Source organism: Eumetopias jubatus, unplaced genomic scaffold (genome assembly GCF_037043125.1).
Source record: "Eumetopias jubatus isolate StellerSeaLion01/CBP00866 unplaced genomic scaffold, mEumJub1_p1.0 scaffold_1, whole genome shotgun sequence".
In the NCBI taxonomy this organism is placed as follows: Eukaryota; Metazoa; Chordata; class Mammalia; order Carnivora; family Otariidae; genus Eumetopias; species Eumetopias jubatus.
This window is the reverse complement of record NW_028274807.1, coordinates 27,844,476-27,866,316: the sequence shown is the minus strand read 5'-3', so window position 1 is coordinate 27,866,316 and position 21,841 is coordinate 27,844,476. Positions and strand designations below refer to the sequence as shown.

General features: G+C 33.7%; 1 protein-coding gene across 4 annotated transcripts in view; it reads left to right on the top strand.

Moving 5' to 3' along the window:
- USP25 (ubiquitin specific peptidase 25) overlaps positions 1-21,841 on the top strand; it is a 126,500-nt gene that overhangs the window by 40,745 nt on the left and 63,914 nt on the right. For all 4 annotated transcript variants that reach the window (XR_015768425.1, XM_028113855.2, XM_088024217.1 and 1 more), the window contains exons 5-7: positions 5,275-5,437; positions 13,507-13,593; positions 21,381-21,518. Coding sequence is in view for 3 of the 4 variants with exons in the window: in XM_028113855.2 (XP_027969656.1) it covers positions 5,275-5,437; positions 13,507-13,593; positions 21,381-21,518 (388 nt within the window). In the remaining variant the exon portion in view is untranslated. The remainder of the gene's footprint in view (positions 1-5,274; positions 5,438-13,506; positions 13,594-21,380; positions 21,519-21,841) is intronic.

Here is a 21,841-nt window from a genome sequence, read left to right as displayed (position 1 = left end):
TTAGCAGACATACTTTAATATGAATTCATACATTTGGAACACTACATTATAATTATTTGAGTTGCAGCCTATCTTTTTATATCTTAAAATCCTCTGTTTTAAGTACTCATACATTTCATGGTGAAATTTCTTAAGAAATTGAACATTTTTAAAGTGTGCTTCTTAATATAATTACTCCTTAATGTCAGGATTGGATGTATTAATTTAATTATCTCTTGGTTGCTAATGCTTAGATAGGGAACAGGTGGAATATGGAGAGTTGAAGTTTGCTAATAAACTACATTGTAATTGATTTGTGTCTGTGTTGTGTTTGTTGTGAAAATGACTTGCCTCATGAAATGACTTTGAATTAATTGGGTAGAAGATTGGGAGCCACCTGGGGGTTTTCCCAACCAGAATGGCCTAGAGTTGTCATTAGCACAAAGAAAAAAGCATCATGTCAAGGAATGGTTAGGGTGGGTGGGATTCTGAATTTTTAAAATAGGTTTCTATAACTCCCACCCTTTTCATCCTGATCATTACTTAGGAAGCTGTTGTGAGAGGAAACTGCCTTAAGAAGATGTGTTGAACAGGAATAGGTGAGGGAGGCAATTAGAAATCTTTTTAAATTGATTTGTGAAAATAATTCTAGGGCTCAACAATATCACATGCCTGTGAATCGTTGAAGATCCATAGAATGCTTATTATTCCATGTTTTGAGCGGCTCTTATGATAAAAGGTACACCACTGTCAGATTAAAAGTGGTCTGGAAAAATTGAAAATATGAAACAGATTAGTTTCAAGGGCTGCAAGACTGTGGTCAGAGTTGACTGATAAGATTGGAATAGCAATGCTCTAACTTGAAAAAGTGTCAATAATGAGGCACCACTGATAGTCCCAAGAGGGGTTGGAGTGAGTAAGGGGAGAGGTGGGTGGTCAAAGGTTCTTTGTAGTCAGGCTTCCAGAATTGGGCAGGAGTCACACCCCATACAGTGTATCATTCCTCATCATGAGACAAGTCAACTTTTGGCAGGAGTCACATGTCTGACAGGCAGTGGTAGCCTCTTTCGGAAACATAGAATCTCTTAATTTGTCCTCAACATATGATTGTGGATATGTTGCCCTGCTGGGTATGATGGTAGATAGCAGCAGTGATGGTCATCTGGGTAGTGCATACTTGCTGAGCCATCCCATTAGAGAACAGGCACCACTGTATATGTATCACAATGGCTAAAATGAAAAAATAGAAAATACCAAGTGTTGGTAAGCATGTGGAGTAACTGGAATGGTCACATATTGTTGGTAGGAATGTATAATGGAATTGCTACTTTGAAAAACTGGGAATTTCTAATGAATTCCAACATATACTATGCTAGTACTTAGTGTTTCCACCCCTAGGTATAGACTCTTGAGAATGGAGTACATAGTAGCTTTATTGATAATAACTAAAAACTATAAACAATTAAAACTTGACACAAAAGAGTAACTGATGTGTGATTCCATTTATGTGATGTTTAAGGACCCGCAAAATGAATTTATGGCAATAGAAGTCAGAATGTTAATTTTCTGGCAGGTAGAGAGGACACTGTTAGCTGGAAAAAGGGTATGAGAGAATTTTCTAGAATAATGGAAATTTTCTCTATCTTGATCTGGGTGGTGATCACATGGGTGTATACATATGAAAAAAGTTTCACTGAGCTGTACATTTAAGATTTGTGTATCTTACCATATGCAGATTATCCCTCTACAAAGTACTCTTTACAAAAAAAGCATGTTTTGAGCTGTTTGATAATCAATATGCAAAAACTGTATTTCTATGTATAAAAAAGAATGATAGGGAGGAATTTTAAAAAGCTGCCATTTATAACATAAAACTGTGAAAGACCAAGAATAAATTTAATGAATGTGCAAGAACTTCCAAGAGGAAAATTAGAGGATATCATTGAGACACATTAATGAATATGTAAATAATTGGAAATGTATTTCACAAATTGGAACGTTGTAATTTTTTGGCGGGGAGCAGAGAGTGGAGAGGCAGAAGGAGAGGGGGAGGGAGAGAATCTTAAGCAGGCTCCACATCCAGTGTGGAGCCCCATGTGGGGCTTAATCTCACGACCCTGAGATCATGACCTGAGCCCAAATCAAGAGTCAAGACTCTTAACTGACTGCCCCACCCCGGTGCCCTGGAGGACTGAACATTGTAAAAATGGTCAGTTCTCCTTAAACTGACTCATGGATTTAGTGTGATTCTAATAATAATATATTTTTTTAAATGAAATCAACAAAATGTTTATTTCTTCCTTCCTTCCTTCCTTCCTTCCTTCCTTCCTTCCTCAGCTTAAATGATATGTATGTTTTTCAGTGAGTATGATGTTTCCCTAAATGTACTTAGATGATCTAAAGTGAGATGTTTTCAACATTACTGCTATAATGTAATTTAAGTAATTTAAATTTAAACAATACAAACATAATAAAACTAGCATAAAAACCCAAAAAACAAAATCAGTACAATAAAAATTTAATGAGGAGGTGAACATTTATCATAACTAAGTGCTTTATATATTCCATATAGAGTGTGGAAGGAAAAGGGCAAAACATTTTGTCATCCTTTTATGTTGCTGCATGGTCATGATCAGTGTTGGGAAGATAAGAAAGCAGGTGACGGGTAGTGGGAATTGGTTTTTGATTTGTGGCTTTTGGGGTTGCCTTTCTTGGCATGCTATATTTTGTTATAAGCTATTTCTGAGCTCTGAGATTTGCAGTGTTAGTTTTTTTCTCTACTGACAGACTTAATACCTGGGTTTGTAGCTATTGCATACTTTATACTTCAAAGCCTGGGTAGTATCAATGGCTTTACTTTGGTGAGGCCAGGAAAGGAACCCTTGTGTAGCACTTGGCTTTATAGAAAGTTTATATTCATTTTGTCAATGCTGGACTACAGAAAGGGATGGGGGCTTGGGAATAGAGTAATATTTGGGCTAGAGATTGGGCTTTTGCTAAAAAAATAGCAAAGAGTTAGCAACATCTAATATCTTAATCATCCATACTTTGTTTAGCCCCTAGTATTTATCATGTATGCTTTAGGAATGAAACAGCTCTGTGTTTCTACCCTCCAGATGCTGAGTAATAAATAATTTTGGTGCAGTATGGTAAATGTATTTATAGTTTTTTAGGAGCCAGGAAGAGGTGGTAGGAAACTTACTGAAGCACGTTTTAAGTCCCTGGTGATACAAAACTTCGTTAATAAGCTCTAAATCAAGAAGATCACAAAGTCATGATATTCTTTCATTCATATCTTTTAGTAACTTGTGCCATATGGTATGGTTAAGGAATATTACAATAAACCTATTTCTTTAAAGTCCATATTTTTGTTACAATGAATGATGAGATCTACCATATGACTGAATTGAAGATGTCTTTTATATATGACCACTGGTGCTGATTCTTCTGTTTGTGGTATTGTTGCTACTTTTCCCAGAACGCATGGCTTGTTTTAGTTCATTCATCTCTAATTACCAAGGTGGAAATAAGTTTCCCTTATTTATATACTTCTAAATATACATGTACATTACAAAAAGAACAAAATTGTCAAGTGAAAACTCTCACTATAAAAGTCAGTAAAAAATTAAATATACCTTCTTATATACAGCAGTCTTTTGTGTTATATTTGGCTTTTATATACTATGTATTAACTTTTCTCCTTTGAGCATAAACTAGTTTCCTTGTACAAAATCAGTTTGTTTCAGTTTATTCTTACTATATTATGCTGAACTGTACAACTTGAACAGTAGGAAGTCTTTCATGCTGTCTTTTTGACTTTTTATCTTCCCCTTATGTTCTTGAAAACTTGGTAACAGTGGGATGTTCTAGATAAATTCTGATTTTCTTCTGCCCCAATTAACCTAACTAAATACCTTCCAAGGAGTTGTGGTACCTTTTAGTGGTAAATAGTTTATAAGAAAAAGCCTCCTAGGGACTGTGGTTGCATGTAAGAGCTGATTTTTGGGCAGAGTACTGCTGCTAATGTTGGATTACTTTTAATAGTTTATAGAAGTGGAAACTGTTCATTTTTAAATGTGTGAATGTACTTTGATCTTTGCATTATAACATATGTTGTTGTTACCGGCTATTTTTGGGGGTGTGTTTCATTGATTCCCAAAGAAAGGCCTTATCCTGTGTTCATATAAGTTATTTTAAATAATGATAAGTTTGAATCCTACCGCGTTGTATCTGACATCATGTTGAAAATAATGCTTAGAGATAAAAGCATAATTTACTTTTTCTCCATAATTAAGGAATATAGCTATATTAATTTGACATTAGTCTGATAGGGCAAAATCTTTAAAATAAAGATGGTATAGCATGAATGAGATTTTCTTAAGCCAAAATGTTGGAAAAACTCATTCTTGCTGAGGTTTTTAAAATTAACACAAAATTAATTAAGACACCTGAAAATTACTTAGCTTATTTAATAGAGTAGTTAATAACAAAAGTCTTGAAGCAGGCAAGATGCTTTTAGTTCAGATGTTGGAATCAGGATTTTCCAGCATGTTGCAGCATGCTTAAGCGCAAGAACAGCATGTAAATGCTACTTTAAGGAAAGTAGCATTATTCTGCCATATTTAGGTGTATTTAAGATACTCTGTAGGTAAGCTTATTTTGAAGAGGTAAACCTTTTATTATTCTGATATGTATGTAGGTCAACTTTTGGGTGAAGAAGTAAACACATAAATATTCTCTTTAGTTAGCTGTCATAGAGTCCTAGATCTCTAGAACTGAGAGGAACCCTAGAATTTACCTTAGCTTTTTTTTTTTTTATAGAAAAGGAAATTAATGGTCAGAGGAGTAAAAATGCAGTTTGTTCAGTTTTTAATGTTTTCCTGATGATTCGAAGCAACTGTTATGAAAAACTAGTCATGTTATTTTGTAAATATTTACTATAGTGATTTCTTAGAAAACTTGTCTAGGTGCTCTATTCCTGGTACTAAACCTTGAATTTGTTGAAACATAATTTAACATATTTTCTGTTTTATAACACTGTCTTTGTGCATTTGAGATTTCCTTTTTTCTTAGGAAAGAAGGCTGCATGTCTCTTGATATGTTTGCCACTGCTATATTCTTAAAGAAAACTAACTTCTACTTGAGTAAAGTTAGTGTTTAATAGTACTTCCCCAAATACATTATCCAGAGCTTAAGTAATTAAAATCCTGTTTGTGGTATGTTATTTCTTTGGGTATGGCATGATATTAATACAGTATTTGTCTTTTTTTCATCATTTTCTCCCCATTGCTTAAGAGTTCTTGAAGCCAGCATAGCAGAAAATAAAGCATGTTTAAAGAGAACACCTACAGAAGTTTGGAGGGATTCTCGAAACCCTTATGATAGAAAAAGGCAGGACAAAGCTCCTGTTGGACTAAAGAATGTTGGCAATACTTGCTGGTTTAGTGCTGTTATTCAGGTAAGGATCTTTATACAGGTCTTACTTAGTGGGTATGATAGCAATGGAAAGTGGATTGGGGTTGTGTTTCTTTTAAATTGTGTACTTTAAACATAAATGCAGGCAAGATTTTAATATGCCCTTCTGTCTACTGAACTCATTTGTGGACTGTAGGACTCCGCACTTCTCCCTTGTCCTTACCCCGAGTATGGAGTTTTTTGACAGTAGAGCACTGCCTGTGTCTTTCACTTATTTCAAATTTATCTCTGCTCCCTCCCTATTAGGAATTGTTGTCAGAGTGGAAAGGGTGAAAAACGTTTTTGTATGTAATTCTCTGCAAATTTTGAGAAGGAGATAACCAAGATATGAAACCAGATCTGTTTTTGTTGTTGTTGTTAATCAAATCAGGTTTATTGTATATAATGGAAAATGTTAATCATAGAATTATAGTCATTTAAATACTCTTCTTAATATAAGGAGGTATTTTGTTTGAGGAGGGTGTAGATTGACATAATTCTCAATGCATATGTGAGAATGATGTAAAGAATAAATACTGATAGTTTAACTAGTTACTTTTAAAGTAACACTTTTTTTTTAACTTAGAAGGCCCTTACGAAATGTTTCTTGAGATCCTTATTCTAAGATGAAGAATTTTTGTATGTATAGTTATGTATCTTCTTAATGTGGACTAGTTTTCTTTCTTGTTTCTTAGTTCTTCTTTTACAAGATATGACTATTATTATTTTTGACCATTTTTAGTTCTTTACCATTTTCAGTTAGAAATTGATAATGTTTCCATCAGATTATGAAACACTGAATTAAATAATTTCCTTAAAACCATCTATGAATAATTAATTTTTATTACCCTTTAAGAAAATATTTTGTTTGATTTTCCTAATGCAGTTGAATTATAGTTCATTATTTAGTATTCCTGATGAGTACTATTTAAATAATTTTGTATGCCATTTCTTTTTATATTCAAAACATCTCTTCATTCTGTAGCTTTCCAAGCCTGTATGTATGATGGCATAAACTTCTTTGTGATATTAAAGCAGCTAACTCTGGTTATTTAGTTCATTTTCTTTAAGATTGTTAATTGTGTTCTCTAGGTGATTAATCTGTAGTTTTAACTTTTTTCCTACTTCAGTGTTACAATTTCCAACTTTCTCCCACTTTTTTGCGTGGCACATAATACCATACAATTTGATTAACTTTGGTTTTCTAGATTTATGTCTCACTCTTTAATATTCTGTGGCATATACTAGTTAGTGATATGCTATACTATTTGTTTTTCAGGCTATTAAAATGTTAAGGGATACCTGAATTATTATAAATCTATAATAATACCTTTGTTCCTATCCTAGATTAATTATTAATGAATATTTAGATATTCATAATATCTAAAATTTTATTAGTCTCTTTGCCTTACTTTATTTGCACTGTAAGAGTTTTTACATTTATTGTCCAATTTAAATTTTATAATTTACACATTATTTAAAAATATGAAGCACAGTTTTAAGGCTGTGATGTGAGTCTTCATGAATACACTTTGCTTCCTGTATTTGGACAACTAGGTGCTATCTCTACACTATAATGGCCAGTTAGTGAGGCTCATTGATTAGAAGCCTCTTTCAGAAAACTGTTAGAAGAAAGTACTTACAAATAGTATTTGTTAGTTAGAATAGGTGCTTTTTATTTCTCTACACCGTGTTGTAAGAAAGGCCTGTTTGAAATGATAACTAAATTCATACTAACAAATGGGGATAACCACTTTTTGTTTTCATAGGATAAACTTCTTTCAGTATCTTAGTTCAAATTGAAGCAGTGGTACATCTATTTCTACTCTGAGTGGTGTTTGCTGATCTTAGCTTTTGTTTTACTTCTCAAATTTTTGGTATTTTTTGGTGGGGAGGAGAATGGACTGGAAAAAATTGCTTGTCCTATTTAAAATTTCAAGTAATTTTACTGATTTCTAAATTTTACCTTAAATTACTGGCTGTTTAACTGGTAGAATCCTAAAATAGGCTAGTATAGGGTTCTTGGGATTATTGTTACTAATATATTTTTTAATTCTTTCTGGAGAAATCTGGATACCTAGGAGAAGTGACCTAGCCTTGAAAAGTTTGGGTTATAATGAAGTATTAGATCATTGGCTTTAGGTGTGTGGAAATACATTATAAACTTCAGATTTTGGAAAAGTGTGGATGGGAAGAAGAATTTGTCAAAAGATCACTTCAGGTTTTTTTTTTTTTTTTTTTTAAAGATTATTTATTTATTTGAGAGAGAGAATGAGAGATAGCATGAGAGGGAAGAGGGTCAGAGGGAGAAGCAGACTCCCCGCCGAGCAGGGAGCCTGATGTGGGACTCGATCCTGGGACTCCAGGATCATGACCTGAGCCGAAGGCAGTTGCTTAACCAACTGAGCCACCCAGGCGCCCGATCACTTCAGGTTTTTTTGTTTTTTCCCCTTACTGTAATTTTACTCTATTCTATTTAGCTTTTCATTTTTGTCTCTGGTAATTGGAATCTTTTTTTTTTTTTTTCATTTTGTGACATTATTGTTTAATTCCACAGATACTACTTGAGATGTAAAAGTTTATCATCATAAATGGAATTTTTCACCTATGAAAGAAAAGTGGGGCAGGAAATCTGTTACTGTTGGAAGTTTCTTAATTGTATTTTCCCAAGTGAATTGGAACTTACTCAAACTATGATGTAAATGTACTGTAAGGTTTCAATTACAAAATTTTCTCAGGGATGGAATTTACTTAGTTGGCAGGACTAGTGTGAAACAATTGGGACTTCTTTTCCTTGTAAGTATATCTGCCAATTACAGAAATTTCCTTGGATAATAAACCTCTAACTGCAAAATACGTAGCAGGGATAGGCTACAGAGGGTACAGCTTTATACTTGTCTTTTTAGGTACTGGGACCAATATTTTGGGAGAAAAGGGACACAATATCAGAAAGGGACTATAAGCAGAGAGAAGATGGGACAGAGGATGGCTTAAGTAATCTTGTGGATGCTAGCAATATTAGCCTGACTGTTCTAGATTGAGTACTAACCCCTTAGCTAGTCAGGAGTATTTTTATCCTGGAACTTAAACACCTAGAAAGGACTAATGGGGGCTGCTTTTTCTCCACTAGGGTATCAGTGAATGAGGTAGCTACTTAGAAGCATACTCCTCTCTTGCTAGTTTGGGGTGTAATTCATGGATTCTCATGATGACCCTTGGTACCTTTCTCATTTGGATGCCTCTGAGATGCTCAGAAGTAAGGTGTGCATCCTTCTCAGTTTGCCTTGTACAGCTCCAGTTTACTTCTATTGTAGATCTACTGGTGCCTGTTATCAAGTCTTAAAGCTCTCTTTCACACTCAAAAGAATTGTGAGTTGGAAGATAAAGGATATGGTTGGTCACCTTAACTCATAAGTCATGTCACTCTGGGTTGACTAAAATATGAGCATCCTGAAGGCAGAGAATACATCTTCTAGGTTACTGTTTTATATCAGGATAGAATACAGTGTTTGACACTTTGGAAAAAGTAGGGTATATTATTTTGGTGGAATTGAAGACTTAAGATGCTTTTATCACCGTAATGATGGATGGGATTGAGAAGATGGTGCAAGTTTTCAAAAAATGTTAAGATATCATTTAACATGTTTATTCACATTATTTGCTCTTAAATCTTTAATTTTCATCAAAGAATTTAAGTATATAGTTCAAAGAGAAAATAAAAAATTCCATAGCAGTAAAAGGCTTATAATGAAAAATAGTAGTAATCTGCCCCAAACCTCCCTACTTCACAGTCTCTGCTTCTTAATAACTACAACCAGTTCTAGCTGTTTTTCCTTTTATCTTCATTTTTCTAAATGACATGCCTTCCTGATGAGATAAATGGGGATTTAGCTGTCTCATTTCACATACCTAGAATTGCCTTTTCTTTCATTCCCAACATAGTTATATCGTAAGTTTAAAATAGTCAGTAGTCAGTGTTTACATTTTTCTATGACTTTATAAACATTACAGTGATTTACTGGGAGTAGCCCTTTGTAATCCTTTGTTTTCTTGGCGTTGTCAGGAAAACACCTTTTTTTCTTTCTATTTTCTATATACTTATTCCTAAAATTTTCTAAATACTCTTAACATCTCTGTTATGGTCTTAATGATATGTTCTATATTTGTAAACATATTAGCTCAATTTCTTTCTTTCTTTTTTTTTAAATTTGTTTCCCTTTACCACGGAAAGTTTCTCTGTCTCGAGTCCAAGCTGGATTCCTATTCTTTATGTTTTGAGCACAATTGCTGGCTTTCCAAAGCAGGCCTAAGAGAAAGAAGATTGTGGAAAGGTTGACTGGGGATCACCTTGCAGGGTTTTTACTTAATCCTCCTTGTAGCCCTAAATCTTATTCCCTCTCACACACACTATGACTGATTTTTCTGAACCCAAGTCAGTTCAGTTCAATTATATCCAAAGACTAAATATCCTGTATCCCACAGAAGGAGGTGGTATTTGTCTGACCTTTCTGTATCTGGGAAGGATATGGGGATTTAACTGCTCTGTATACAGACTTTTATCTTTTAATCATGCCATCTGTTTTCAGTCCCTACCTTACCTTGAACTTTAGTGACACTGTTCCTTTTTTTTTTTAATCCACCAAGGAGAATTGATCTTGCTTCTCCTCAGTGTCTTCATTATAGACAGTTTATATCCCTTTGCTCTCTTGTCATCACTCTTTGTCTTCCACAAGTTATTTGAAATCTCATCTCTCATAGCTTTCTGTTATTAGCAAGAGTTTAGCCAAATTCCATTTTACCAAGTGCTCTTCAAAATATACCTTTTGGCTTTGGACTGAATGAAAGGATACTTGTTTTCAGGGTGCATCAATCACAAACACAATTTAGGCGGTAGTGACAATTACCCTTCCCATCTTCTTGAAGAAATATGTTGACCAATACTATTATGACTGTGACTGAGGATACAGAATGTTAGTGACTTAAAAACATTAATTTCCATGATTCATTGTAATGGTCCCAAGTTCTACTTTGGGTAATAGCTTATTAGGTTGTTTTTGACTGTCTGCCTGGTGGTATTTTGCTGAAACCTAACCCAACCAAACCAAAACAACAACAGATCAACTTTTGAAGACTATATCACATAACACTAAAGCAGTGTGGGATTTTGAGGCTAAGCTCTGAGAGAACCGGGTTTTTAGAGTAAGCTTCATTTGTTGGGTTGATTTTACCCTTGAGTAATTCCAGAAGTGGCTGCTGAGTGGCTGGGAAGGTAAGCAAAGTTTTGTACAGACTTGGAGTGTTAGTAAATACTTCGTTAAATTCTAGAGGGCTAGAACCTTGGATTAATGAGAACTGAAAATAGGCCAGGCTTTATAGTTTTTGAATCCCAACGTCATCTCAGAATTGTTTGGTTGAAGTTGATCTGGGATTGCAAATGGCCCAGTTTTGCTGCCTGCCAGAAGGAAATGTAAATTCTATTAGAAGGTAATATTATCTAGAACTTAGAATTTTCTCTGCTTTTCACATAAAAATAAATGTTTAGCACTCAAATCAGTCATAATCATACCAGGAAATAGGGTATATCCAAAAATTAAGATAAAATAACCAGCAATATGAAACCTGAAAATTGGATTGTTTATAATATGTATTAATATGACCAAGGAATTAAAAGCAAGATTGAGAATTTCAGTAAAAAAGTAAACTATTAAAAAATGTTCCCCAATGGGAGCTTAGAGCAAAGAAGTAGGGTTGGGATTATCCTATTTTGTCATTATTCTCTTTCCTATTTAAATTTCTCCTAAAAACAGTCCATACTTTGTTCCCTTTATATCCCATTTCTTCACTGCTCATTGCTTGCTGTTCTTCCTCTGCCATTCTACTGAAAAGGTGACTTCCCAGTTGACAAATCCAAAGGTTAGTTTTTTGCCCTTTATTGGATTTGGCAACATTTGAGAGTATAGGTGGCCCCAAATTTATCGTGGTTCAACTTAGATTTTTTGACTTATAGTGGTGCAAAAGTAATATGTATTCAGTAGAAACTTTACCTTGAATTTTGATCATTACCTGAGCTAACAATATGCGGTATAATACTCTTTTGATGCTGGCTCCTACCCAGCCACGTGGTCATGAGGATAAACAACTGATAGACTTAAAACCATTTTGTGCCCATACAACCATTCTGTTTTTCAGTTTCAGTATAGTAGTTAATAAATTACAGGAGATACTCAATATTTTTGTTTGTTATAAAATAGGCTTTGTATTAGATGATTTTGCCCACCTGTACACTAATATAAATGTTCAGAGCAGTTTTGGGCTGGGCTAGGCTAAGCTATGATGTTTGGTCGGCTAGGTGTATAAAACGCATTTTCAACTTAGTGATATTTTCTTTATTTTTTTTAAGGATTCTATTTGTTTGACACAGAGAGACAGCAAGAGAGGGAACACAAGCAGGGGGAGTGGGAGAGGGAGAAGCAGGCTTCCCGTGGAGCAGGGAGCCTGATGCAGGGCTGGATCCCAGGACCCTGGGATCGTAACCTGAGCCAAAGGTAGATGCTTAACAACTGAACCACCCAGGCACCCTCAACTTAATGATATTTTCATCTTACGGTGGGTTTATCTAGATATAACACCATCGTAAATCAAGAAGATCTGAATTGCTAATCTTGTCCTTCTTGAAATTAGCCATTGATTCGTTGATGTACTTCAGAGTTTTCTGTGGTACTTATATCGTTGTTGAGAGGCTTCATAGGTATTTTTTAAAGTTCCACAATTACTCTGATACACAGCTATATTTGAAAACACATGCTTCTCAAATCCTTTTTCTTTTTGATTACATACCCTTCACTTTCTATGCTATTCTTATTTTGTCAGAGACTCAATATGTTTTATTTTCTGCTGCCTGTCTCCCTTGTGTCTGCATGTAGTGGGTGCTCCATAAATATTTATTAAATGACTGAATAAATGAATTATCTCATGTGTTCATATTGTTTAATTAAGAAATACTTTGGGATTCCAAGATAACCAAAGTGTTTTCCTACAGTTTCTGTTACCATCTTTATGATTTTTTCTTTCATATTTAGGTCTTTAAACCACATCCATATCTATATATATCTATATCTGATTCTATTTCTTTATATATAGTGGGCCAGTTTTCCCAATACCCAGCTCCTAAACAAAACCTTATTTTATCATTGATTTGTGGTGCTACCTTCATCTTCTATCATGTTGGCTCACACAGCTTTGCTAAGACCTCGTACATTATTGCCTCCTGTACAGTGATTTTCAAGGGTAATAAACTGTGACTCCCAGAAGGGAATACTTTTTATATTGTAAAGCACTTGACACATATATGTATATGTAAAATATGTACAATGAAAACTTTGCAAACAGTATTCTGTGGTGTGTTTACTATGTATGACATGTTTTAATATTTTCAGTCGTATTTTATTTCATTTTTTTGGACAAATATTCACCATGATGTTAATGTGTTAAAAGCAATAGTTTAAAAAACAGTTCTAGGAAGCCTTTCCAGGGGCAGCTTTCATATGCTCTCACACTCTGTGAGATCAGTATTATTGTATGTTGGAGTCAGATTTCTATTGTTACAATATCTGTGTGTTTTCTAGGCTGTGTGTCTCCTTGAGCTTGGAGATAATAGGTAATTTCTTTTTGTCTCTAGCATCTGGCCCATAAATTTATTTGTACTATATTTTTGTAAAATTGATACCTCAAGATAACTCAGTGAACATAATTAGACTTTGCATTTGTGTACCTTTTATTTTGAGGAAACTGCTTATTAAGCACCTAAAGAAAGACAGCCTTTAGGTTTTTTGAATTGTCCACATATAATTTTCTGCTTTCCACTACACTAAAAATTGTTAATGATCAAGAACAGTGTGTCAGTATATAAGAAATTTGACATTTTCTCTAGGAGAAAATAGGCCTTGTGCTAGTGGCAACAATCCTGGGTATAAGTAGTATAGTCAAAAATAAATCTCTGAGACCAGTCATATTTTTATAGTTCTGTTAATAGAATTTTCCCTTAGGTTATCTTAAATTGTTGTTCTTTTTCAGTCATTATTCAATCTTTTGGAATTTAGAAGATTAGTTCTGAATTACAAGCCTCCGTCAAATGCTCAAGATTTACCCCGAAACCAAAAGGTAAAATTATGAAAGATTTTTTAGCAGAGTATCTATCTATCTATCTATCTATCTATCTATCTATCTATCTATCTATATATGTCATCCTATTCTTTTATCTGTGCTTGGTTTTGGGGCAGTTTGTCTCATCAGATCTGGAACTGTTAAATTTGAATATCAACCCGTTAATTTTGGTTACTACAGTAACTTTATAAATATGAATTTTTCTTCACACGTGGGTCAAGTAATATGCCAATTTTTTGTGTCACTTTAGTAATTGCTTTTTCATTTTTCTGTACTGTCAAATTTCAGTAAACTTTATAGGTTTCAGTTTATAATTCAAGGTCTTTCTTCAGTTGCCTCCTGAAAAATTATGTGGGAATAAAAATTTCTTTTAAACTGTTTGTGTAGTTGAGCCTTTTGAAAGATTAGTGTTGCACTGACTGTCTTTGCAGTGCAAATCTGTAACTTCTATTTTGTAAGTTAATACTGTTAGGCAATATAATGTGACAGAGCACACAGATAGATAATCAGGGCTAGATTGCCTGGGTATTCTGGCTGTGGACCTAGGGCTTGACCTGCCTGTTTTGTTTTCCTTATCTGAAAGGTGTAAATAATAATAGTGATTATTTTATAGAGTTGTGAGAATTAAATGAGATAAAACATACAGAGGGCTTAGAAGTGCCTAGTACATAGTAAGTGCCTCAGATGATGTTAGTTACTGTATTCATATTAGTTTTTCAAAGATAGGACTGATGCAGAAATTTATACTTAATGGAAAAAGTTAATTATGGAGATGATGTACATGAATGTTTGGGGCTTTAGGGATCTTGTCATAAAGAAATTGTAGCCCTAAAGGGGACTGGTTGCACAAAGAAGTTAAAGTTTTAGGTTTCATTAAAGTGTTGAACTTTGCGTGACTTATTGTATTAATGTTACATAATTAAATCATGTTTTTCTCTTAATGTGTAATTTGAAAACCACTTGTTCTGCAAACATGAAACATTTATAATGCAAGCTAAATATAACAATTTATAGCTTGCTTTTCAGGCTATAATCTTTGAGCTATAAAGTATCAGGCTCGTAAACAAGCCATTTTCAAGAGGGAGTCCAGATCACTTGACAACCCCACAGACCTCCAGAGAAATTAAGCAAAAACCCTTCACTTATTACAGTTTTGCCGTGAAACTTTTTGGACTATTGCTTCTCTTTATCGCAACTTGTTTAATAATCACTGTTCTCTCTTCTGATATCTCAGTTGAAGTAGATTTATAATTTACATGACATTATTTGGAAATATTGCTTCCAATTAGGTATTCATATGTATCTTGACCTTTTCTTTTTTGTTTCTGGATTTTAGTGCTTTACAGAGTTAATTTATTCTTCAAAATGTTGAGTAAGACCAAGTCAGTTTTACAGTCCTATTTAAAAAACAATTGTGATATCCATGCTTGTGTATCAGAGCTAGTTTTAAAAATTGTTCAGCTGAGTACTAGGGAAATACATAAATCCAATCTTCATCACCTTTCTAGAGAAATTTGTTTTCTTGCAATGGAAGGGGCAGCATGTCCAGGGGTCTTTTCAGGTTAAGGAGTTAAAAGTATCTCTACTTCCATTCTGAATAGTTATCAGAAAAACTGATTGGTGTTACATTCAACTGAGGTGATAAAAGACACAGGTTTTTAAAAAGGTGTCAATGTGTCTTCTTGCCACTTACTATTTAATAGTGAATTTAAATCCAACTAATGTTAATGTTTACTGCAACACTGAGTTTGAAAAATAATGTGCTAAGATACAGAATACCCTTGGGGATCACTTTGGTCAGATCCCAGAGATGTCATTTGCATGCATTGCTAATCAGGATTTTTTTTTTAGGTTTATTTTTTATCAGCAGGTAAATCAGTCATAAATATTACATACTTATTGAGTGAGAGAAAGAGATGTAGTTTTGAAATCAGGTTGTATTTTAGGTAGACTTGGTTATTCTAGAAGTTGAAACTAATTTTATACATAAATACTTATTGTACTGTTTGTAATTTTAATGTCTAGGAGAATTGTGAGGTTACTAGAAATTTAAAGATGGATTCTCACTGTAAACATCTCATCCCTCCCCACTCCCACATACAGTGTCTTTTGGCTTAAAAAGTCACAAACTGATGACAAAACATGTTAGATGTTGAGAAAACAAAGATGCATAAGTTCATTATAGAGCTAATCTCCATATAAATAGCTAAAACCTATTACTCATAAGGTTATATTAATTGAAGTCTTGATTTCAGGGCAAATATTTCCAAATAAACAATATTTCCATACTTTCCACTACTCAGAGATGAGAAACATGAACAGGGAAAGTTTAGTTAAATACCAATGAGCAAATACCTGAAAGAGTTTTAAATTTTACAAATAACAGAGGCATTCTGGAATTTCTGTCTTTAGTGATGAATAGAGTAACAAGTTTGGATTTATAAGTTTCAGTAAATCTTAAAGGATTCAAAGCATACAAAGTATGTTTTCTGACCATAGTGGAATTATGTGGAATTTGACAACAGAAAGATAATTAGAAAATCCCCCTGATAGTAGGGAAATTAAGTAATACACTGTAAGTAACCCAGGGGACAAAGAACAAATCAGAAGGGAAATTTTAGAATGTTTTAAACAATAAAAATTAAAATATGACATACCAGAATTAGAGGGGTTGTAGCTAAGGCAGTGGTTAGTGGAAAATACACGAACTAAACACATTAGAAAATAAGAATGGTTTCAAATTTATGACATCATTTTGCACATCAAGAAATTAGAAGAAAAAGCACATTAATATTTAAAAGTAAAGGAAAGAAAATAATAAAGAGCTAAGTCATTGAAATAGAAATGAGAAAGACAGTAGAGAAAATTAATGGAACCAAAAGCTGCTTCTAAAGATCAGTAAAATTAATGAATTTCTACGTAGACTGAGCCAAGAAAAAAGAGGGAAGAAACAAATTAGCAATATAAAGAATGAAAGAGAGGGATATCACTACATATTCTCTAGACAATAAAAAATAATGGACTATTATAAACAGACAGTATCCTTATATTACATTAAAAAATGAATTTTTAGTTAAGAACCTACTCAGCGAAAAAATAAAAAGTCAGTAGTGAAGTAGTTCACTGGTAAATTATACTAAACATCTAAGGAAGAAATAATACCAATTCTTTACATGTTTTTTAAGAAAATTGAAGAAAAGATAAAACTTCCCAATTCTATGAGCCCAGCATTATTACCCTGAAACCAAAATACAAAAAGATGTTTCAAGAAAAGAAAACTAAAAACCAGTATTCCTCATGAATATAGAAGCAAAAGTTGTAGCAGATTTTTGGCAAATTGAATCCTGAAATATCATTGAAGGATGCTACTTCATTGGCAACTGGGATTTATTTAGAATTGCAGGATTGGTTTAGTGTTCAAAAATCAGTGTCATTCACCATGTTAACAGAGTAAAGAAGAAAAACCGTATGATCATCTAAGTAGATAAGAGAATTTGACAAAAACAAATGTATCTAAAATCTCACAGAAACTAGAAATTGAAAGAAGTTTTCTGATCCTGATAAAGATTGTTTATGAAAAGCCTACAACTGGTATAATACTTAATGGCGGAAGACTGAATGCTTTGCCCCAAAAATTAGGAACAAGGAAGGATGTAATCCTTTACCACTGCTGTTAAACAGTAGCCTAGAGTTCTTAATCAGTGCTATAAAGCAAGAAAAAGAAATAAACATGAAGATTGGAAAGGGAAGAGAAAAGCTTTCTTTTTGTGTATATGACTTGATTGTCTATGTGGAAAATCCTAAGTACTAAGTAAATAAGTAAGTAAATAAATAAAGATAGAACCAAGAAATGAATTCAGCAAGGTTACATGATAGGAGGCGAACATACAAAAATCGACTGTATTTCTAAATACTAACAACACACAACGGGAAATTTAATTAAAAAATACTTATGTACAGTAGCATAAAATGTGGACTAATAGGGGTAAAGTTTTATGGAAAATTACAAAATATTGCTGAGAGAAATTAAGGAAGTAGATATGTTCAAGGATCAGAGGATTCAATATTGTTACGGTATCACTTATCCCCAATTTAATTTATAGATTCAGTACAATCCCAACCATAATCCCAGCAGACCTTTTTCATAGGAATTGACAAATTGACATAAAATTTATGTGGAGGGGCCCCTGAGTGGCTCAGTCATTAAGCATCTGCCTTTGGCTAAGGTCATGATCCCAGGGTCCGGGGATTGAGCCCTGCATTGGGCTCCCTGCTCTGCGGGAAGCCTGCTTCTCCGTCTCCCACTCCCTCTGCTTGTGTTCCCTTTCTGGCTGTCTGTCAAATAAATAAACTCTTAAAAAAGTAATAATAAAATTTATGTGGAAAATCAAAGAATGTAGACTAGCCATATAATTTTAAAAAGACAGTGTTAGAGGATCAACTCTCAGGCATTCTTCTTTGTGAAAAGAGAGTTCTATAGATAAATGGAACAGAATAGAGTCCAGAAATAGACCTATATATATAAGGTGAGTTTAATTTTAATTAAAATTGACAAAACAGTTCATAGGCAAAGGAAAATCTTTTAAACTAATGGTATCATAGAAAGATAATCCTCAACCCTTACAGAACATAGTCATTTATTTTTCAAATATATAAAAAAATTAATAATGGATTATAGATCTAAAAGAAAATGAAAATTATAAAAATTTTTGAAGAAAACAAAATTTTAGTGTCTTGGGTTAAAAGATTTCTTAAGTGGGGCTAAACAAGGGTACAAATCATAGAAGGAAAGTATTGAGTAATTGGACTTCATCAAAATTAAAAACTTGTAATCTTGGAAAAATTTATATAAAATGAGAAGTTAAGCCACAACAAGGAGAAAATATTAGCAAAATATATATTAGATAAAGGAATTGTGTCTAGAATATATATAGAACTTACACAACTCAATAAGATAACCTATTACTGTATTAGAAAAAAATATTTGAACAGATACTTCACCAAAGAAAATATGCAGACTGTAAATAACTACAGGAAAAGGTGCTGGACATTATTAGTTACAGGAATAGGCAAATTAAAACTAGAGGTGCCGCATTGGACCCACTGGAAGAACTGGTTAAAAATATAATCCATATCCAAATATTGTAGAATGTGGACCTAGAACTCCCATTATGCTTTTGGTGGGCATATAAAATAGTATAACACTTCTGTAAAAATGGTTTGGTTGTGTCTTAAAGACATCTACATACAACCTAGGCCCTCTCCAGGTTTTGACTTAAGAGAAATGAAAACGTATGTCTACACAGAGACACTTAAAATAATATCCACAGCATCTGGAATAGGTCACTTGGTAATAAGTGTGGGACATCCATACAGTGGAACACCACTGAGCAGCAAAACAGAACGAATTGTTAATGCACACAATCATGTGGGTGAACCTCAAAATAATTACTTCTGTTTTAAGAAGCCAGATTAAAATAAGTACATAGGGTATGGTTTGATTTATATAACTTTCTAGAAAATATAAAATGACCATGGTTGCTTTGGGATGATCAGGGAGGAGGGGAGTAAGGGTTGAAGAAACTTGTGGGTGTGATGGATAGTCACATTATCTTGTTTTTTTTTTTTTTTTTAAGATTTTATTTATTTATTTGAGAGAGAGAGAAAGCACATTGGGGGGGGGGGTCAGAGGGAGAAGCAGACTCCCTGCCGAGCAGGGAGCCTGATGTGGGACTTGATCCAGGGACTCCAGGATCATGACCTGAGCCGAAGGCAGTCGCTTAACCAACTGAGCCACCCAGGCGCCAGATAGTTCCATTATCTTGACCGCGCTGATGCTTTTACGGATGTCTGCATGTCTGAAGTTCATAAAATTGTATACTTTATTACGTGCAGTAATAAATTACATCAATTACAGTTTTGCCTTTTGAAATTCAAAAAGATTTTCTAGCCACGGAAATTGAGAGCAAAAATGTTTCGTTGTATTATATATATATTATTATATTACTTTTCCAATATGCTTCTCAGCAGAAATTGAGTTATTTTTCAAAAGTCATTTATTTCATCCTTGAGATGTCTCAAAAACTACACTGATGTAGGTGTGGTGATGAAAGAGAAATTGATCTCAGGAAATTAGGGATATTTCTGAAAATTATTTTTTGGATTAAAATTCTTTGTGTTCACACTTTTCAAACCCAGTATTTATATAAGGCAATTGTGTTGGAGTATGAAGTACAACAGAAAAATCATAGATTAGCTTTCTTTCATTTAGAACTTTTAAACTTTATCATTGATGGTGGAACTTTTTTTTAAAAGATTTATTTATTTTAGTGAGAGAGCGAGTGCGGGGGTTGGAGGATGTGAGGGGCAGAGGGAAAGAGGATCTTGAGCAAACTGCCCACTGAGCGTGGAGCCCTTTTCAGGGCTTGATCTCAGGACCCTGAGATCATGACTCGAGCCAAAACCAAGAGTTGGACACTTAACTGACTGAGCTTCCCCGGCGCCCTGATGATGGAATTTATTATACTTACATAAAGTCCATTTTTCCATAAATTAATATTTTCATTCAGATAATGGACTTTGTGATTGCTGTAATGGTATATTGTTTTTGGATCAAGTGACAAGTATTTGGAGTCAAATGTTTTATTCCTTTACACCTATTTTTTAGGACTCCCTTTTTTTTTTAATGCATTCTTGGAACAGCTATTTCTATATGGATTATATTATTCTGGACAGGAACTATACACATATACACACATGCCCCTACAGTTTTATGATGTTGAGAAAACTAACCATATACTTTCAGACATTTTTTTCTAATATTTAAATATATAAGCTTCATCTGTTAAAATTGTTACTGCAAGAGCTAACTATAGTAAGAACTGCTTGTTTGATTTGTTACCATAAATTATTTCACTGAGGTATGTGAATTACATTCTTTAAAAAGATTTCCTTCTTGTTTTAAAATAAGTTGTTCATGATTGATAATATTGGGTTGTTGGTTTTTCTAGAGGGTTTGGTGAAATCAGATGTTCGTAAGAATTGAATGCCTGCTTTGTGTAGCAGAAAGTTGTGGAGGAAATATAGAAGTTCTTGTGTTTGAGAAGTTACAGTCTTGTTGAGAAACAAAAGTTGAGATTTCAGAGGAACACTAGAAGGATGATGTGTTCATTTAATATTAGTATCTATTCTAATTACTTATTAGACTAATACTGTCTGATAATTAGGATCATCCCATGACAGTGCCAGTTGGTGATTCATTGCTCAGTGAAAGACATTCATTTTAGTAGACGTGGAGTGTGAAGGAATGAATCATTGACTTGGAGGGGTCTGGGAAAGTTTCATGGAGGAGGAGGGATCTTTGTTTAAATGGGCTTATTGAGGAAAAGTACTTAAACAGTGCCTGGCACCAAGTTAGCACACACTCAATGTTGGCTGTTGTTACTGCTGTCCACAGCAGCTGGGCCTTGCTGAATGGAAAGGATTATGATAAATAGACTTGAATGAGGAGAGGATGGATATTCTTGGCTGGGTAATAACATGATTAGCTATGAAAATGTGGCATTTGTGCTGAAATTGTGAGCTAAGCCTAGGTCCTCTGCTGTTTTTGTCCTGGACTCCATTGAATGTCCTAGGTCACAACACTTTTTAATTATGATGTAGGAGTGCTGGACTCCTCCCTAATCAATATTAGTTAAATTTTTGATTTATTAAAATGAATATCTGTTTACCAGTAAAGATTTTGTTAATCTTCACTTAAGGGTTTTTTTTTTTTCCCCCAATAGGAGCATCGGAATTTGCCTTTTATGCGTGAGCTGCGGTATCTATTTGCACTTCTTGTTGGTACTAAAAGGAAATATGTTGATCCATCAAGAGCAGTTGAAATTCTTAAGGATGCTTTCAAATCAAATGACTCCCAGCAGGTAGCTTTTTTGTACTTACTTACTTATTAATGTTTGTATTTTATTTAATCTGATCATTCCTTAAGCAGTTTTTTCAGACACGACAATTGAAGATATTGTTATTCCTTTTTATTAAAAATAAGTTGTAGCCATTTTAAAACATCGCTTATTTGGAAGATTGCTTTTAAGTTAAAAAAGTGACAGTGATCTTGGAAAGTGCTAAGATAAATGAAGCTGTAATTTATATTGTGATAGAAATTAATAAGTGAAAACAGTGGGTAAAATTAGGAATGTTCAAAAATGTTAGTTATAAATCTTCACGAATGTGTGATAAACCCAAGGCC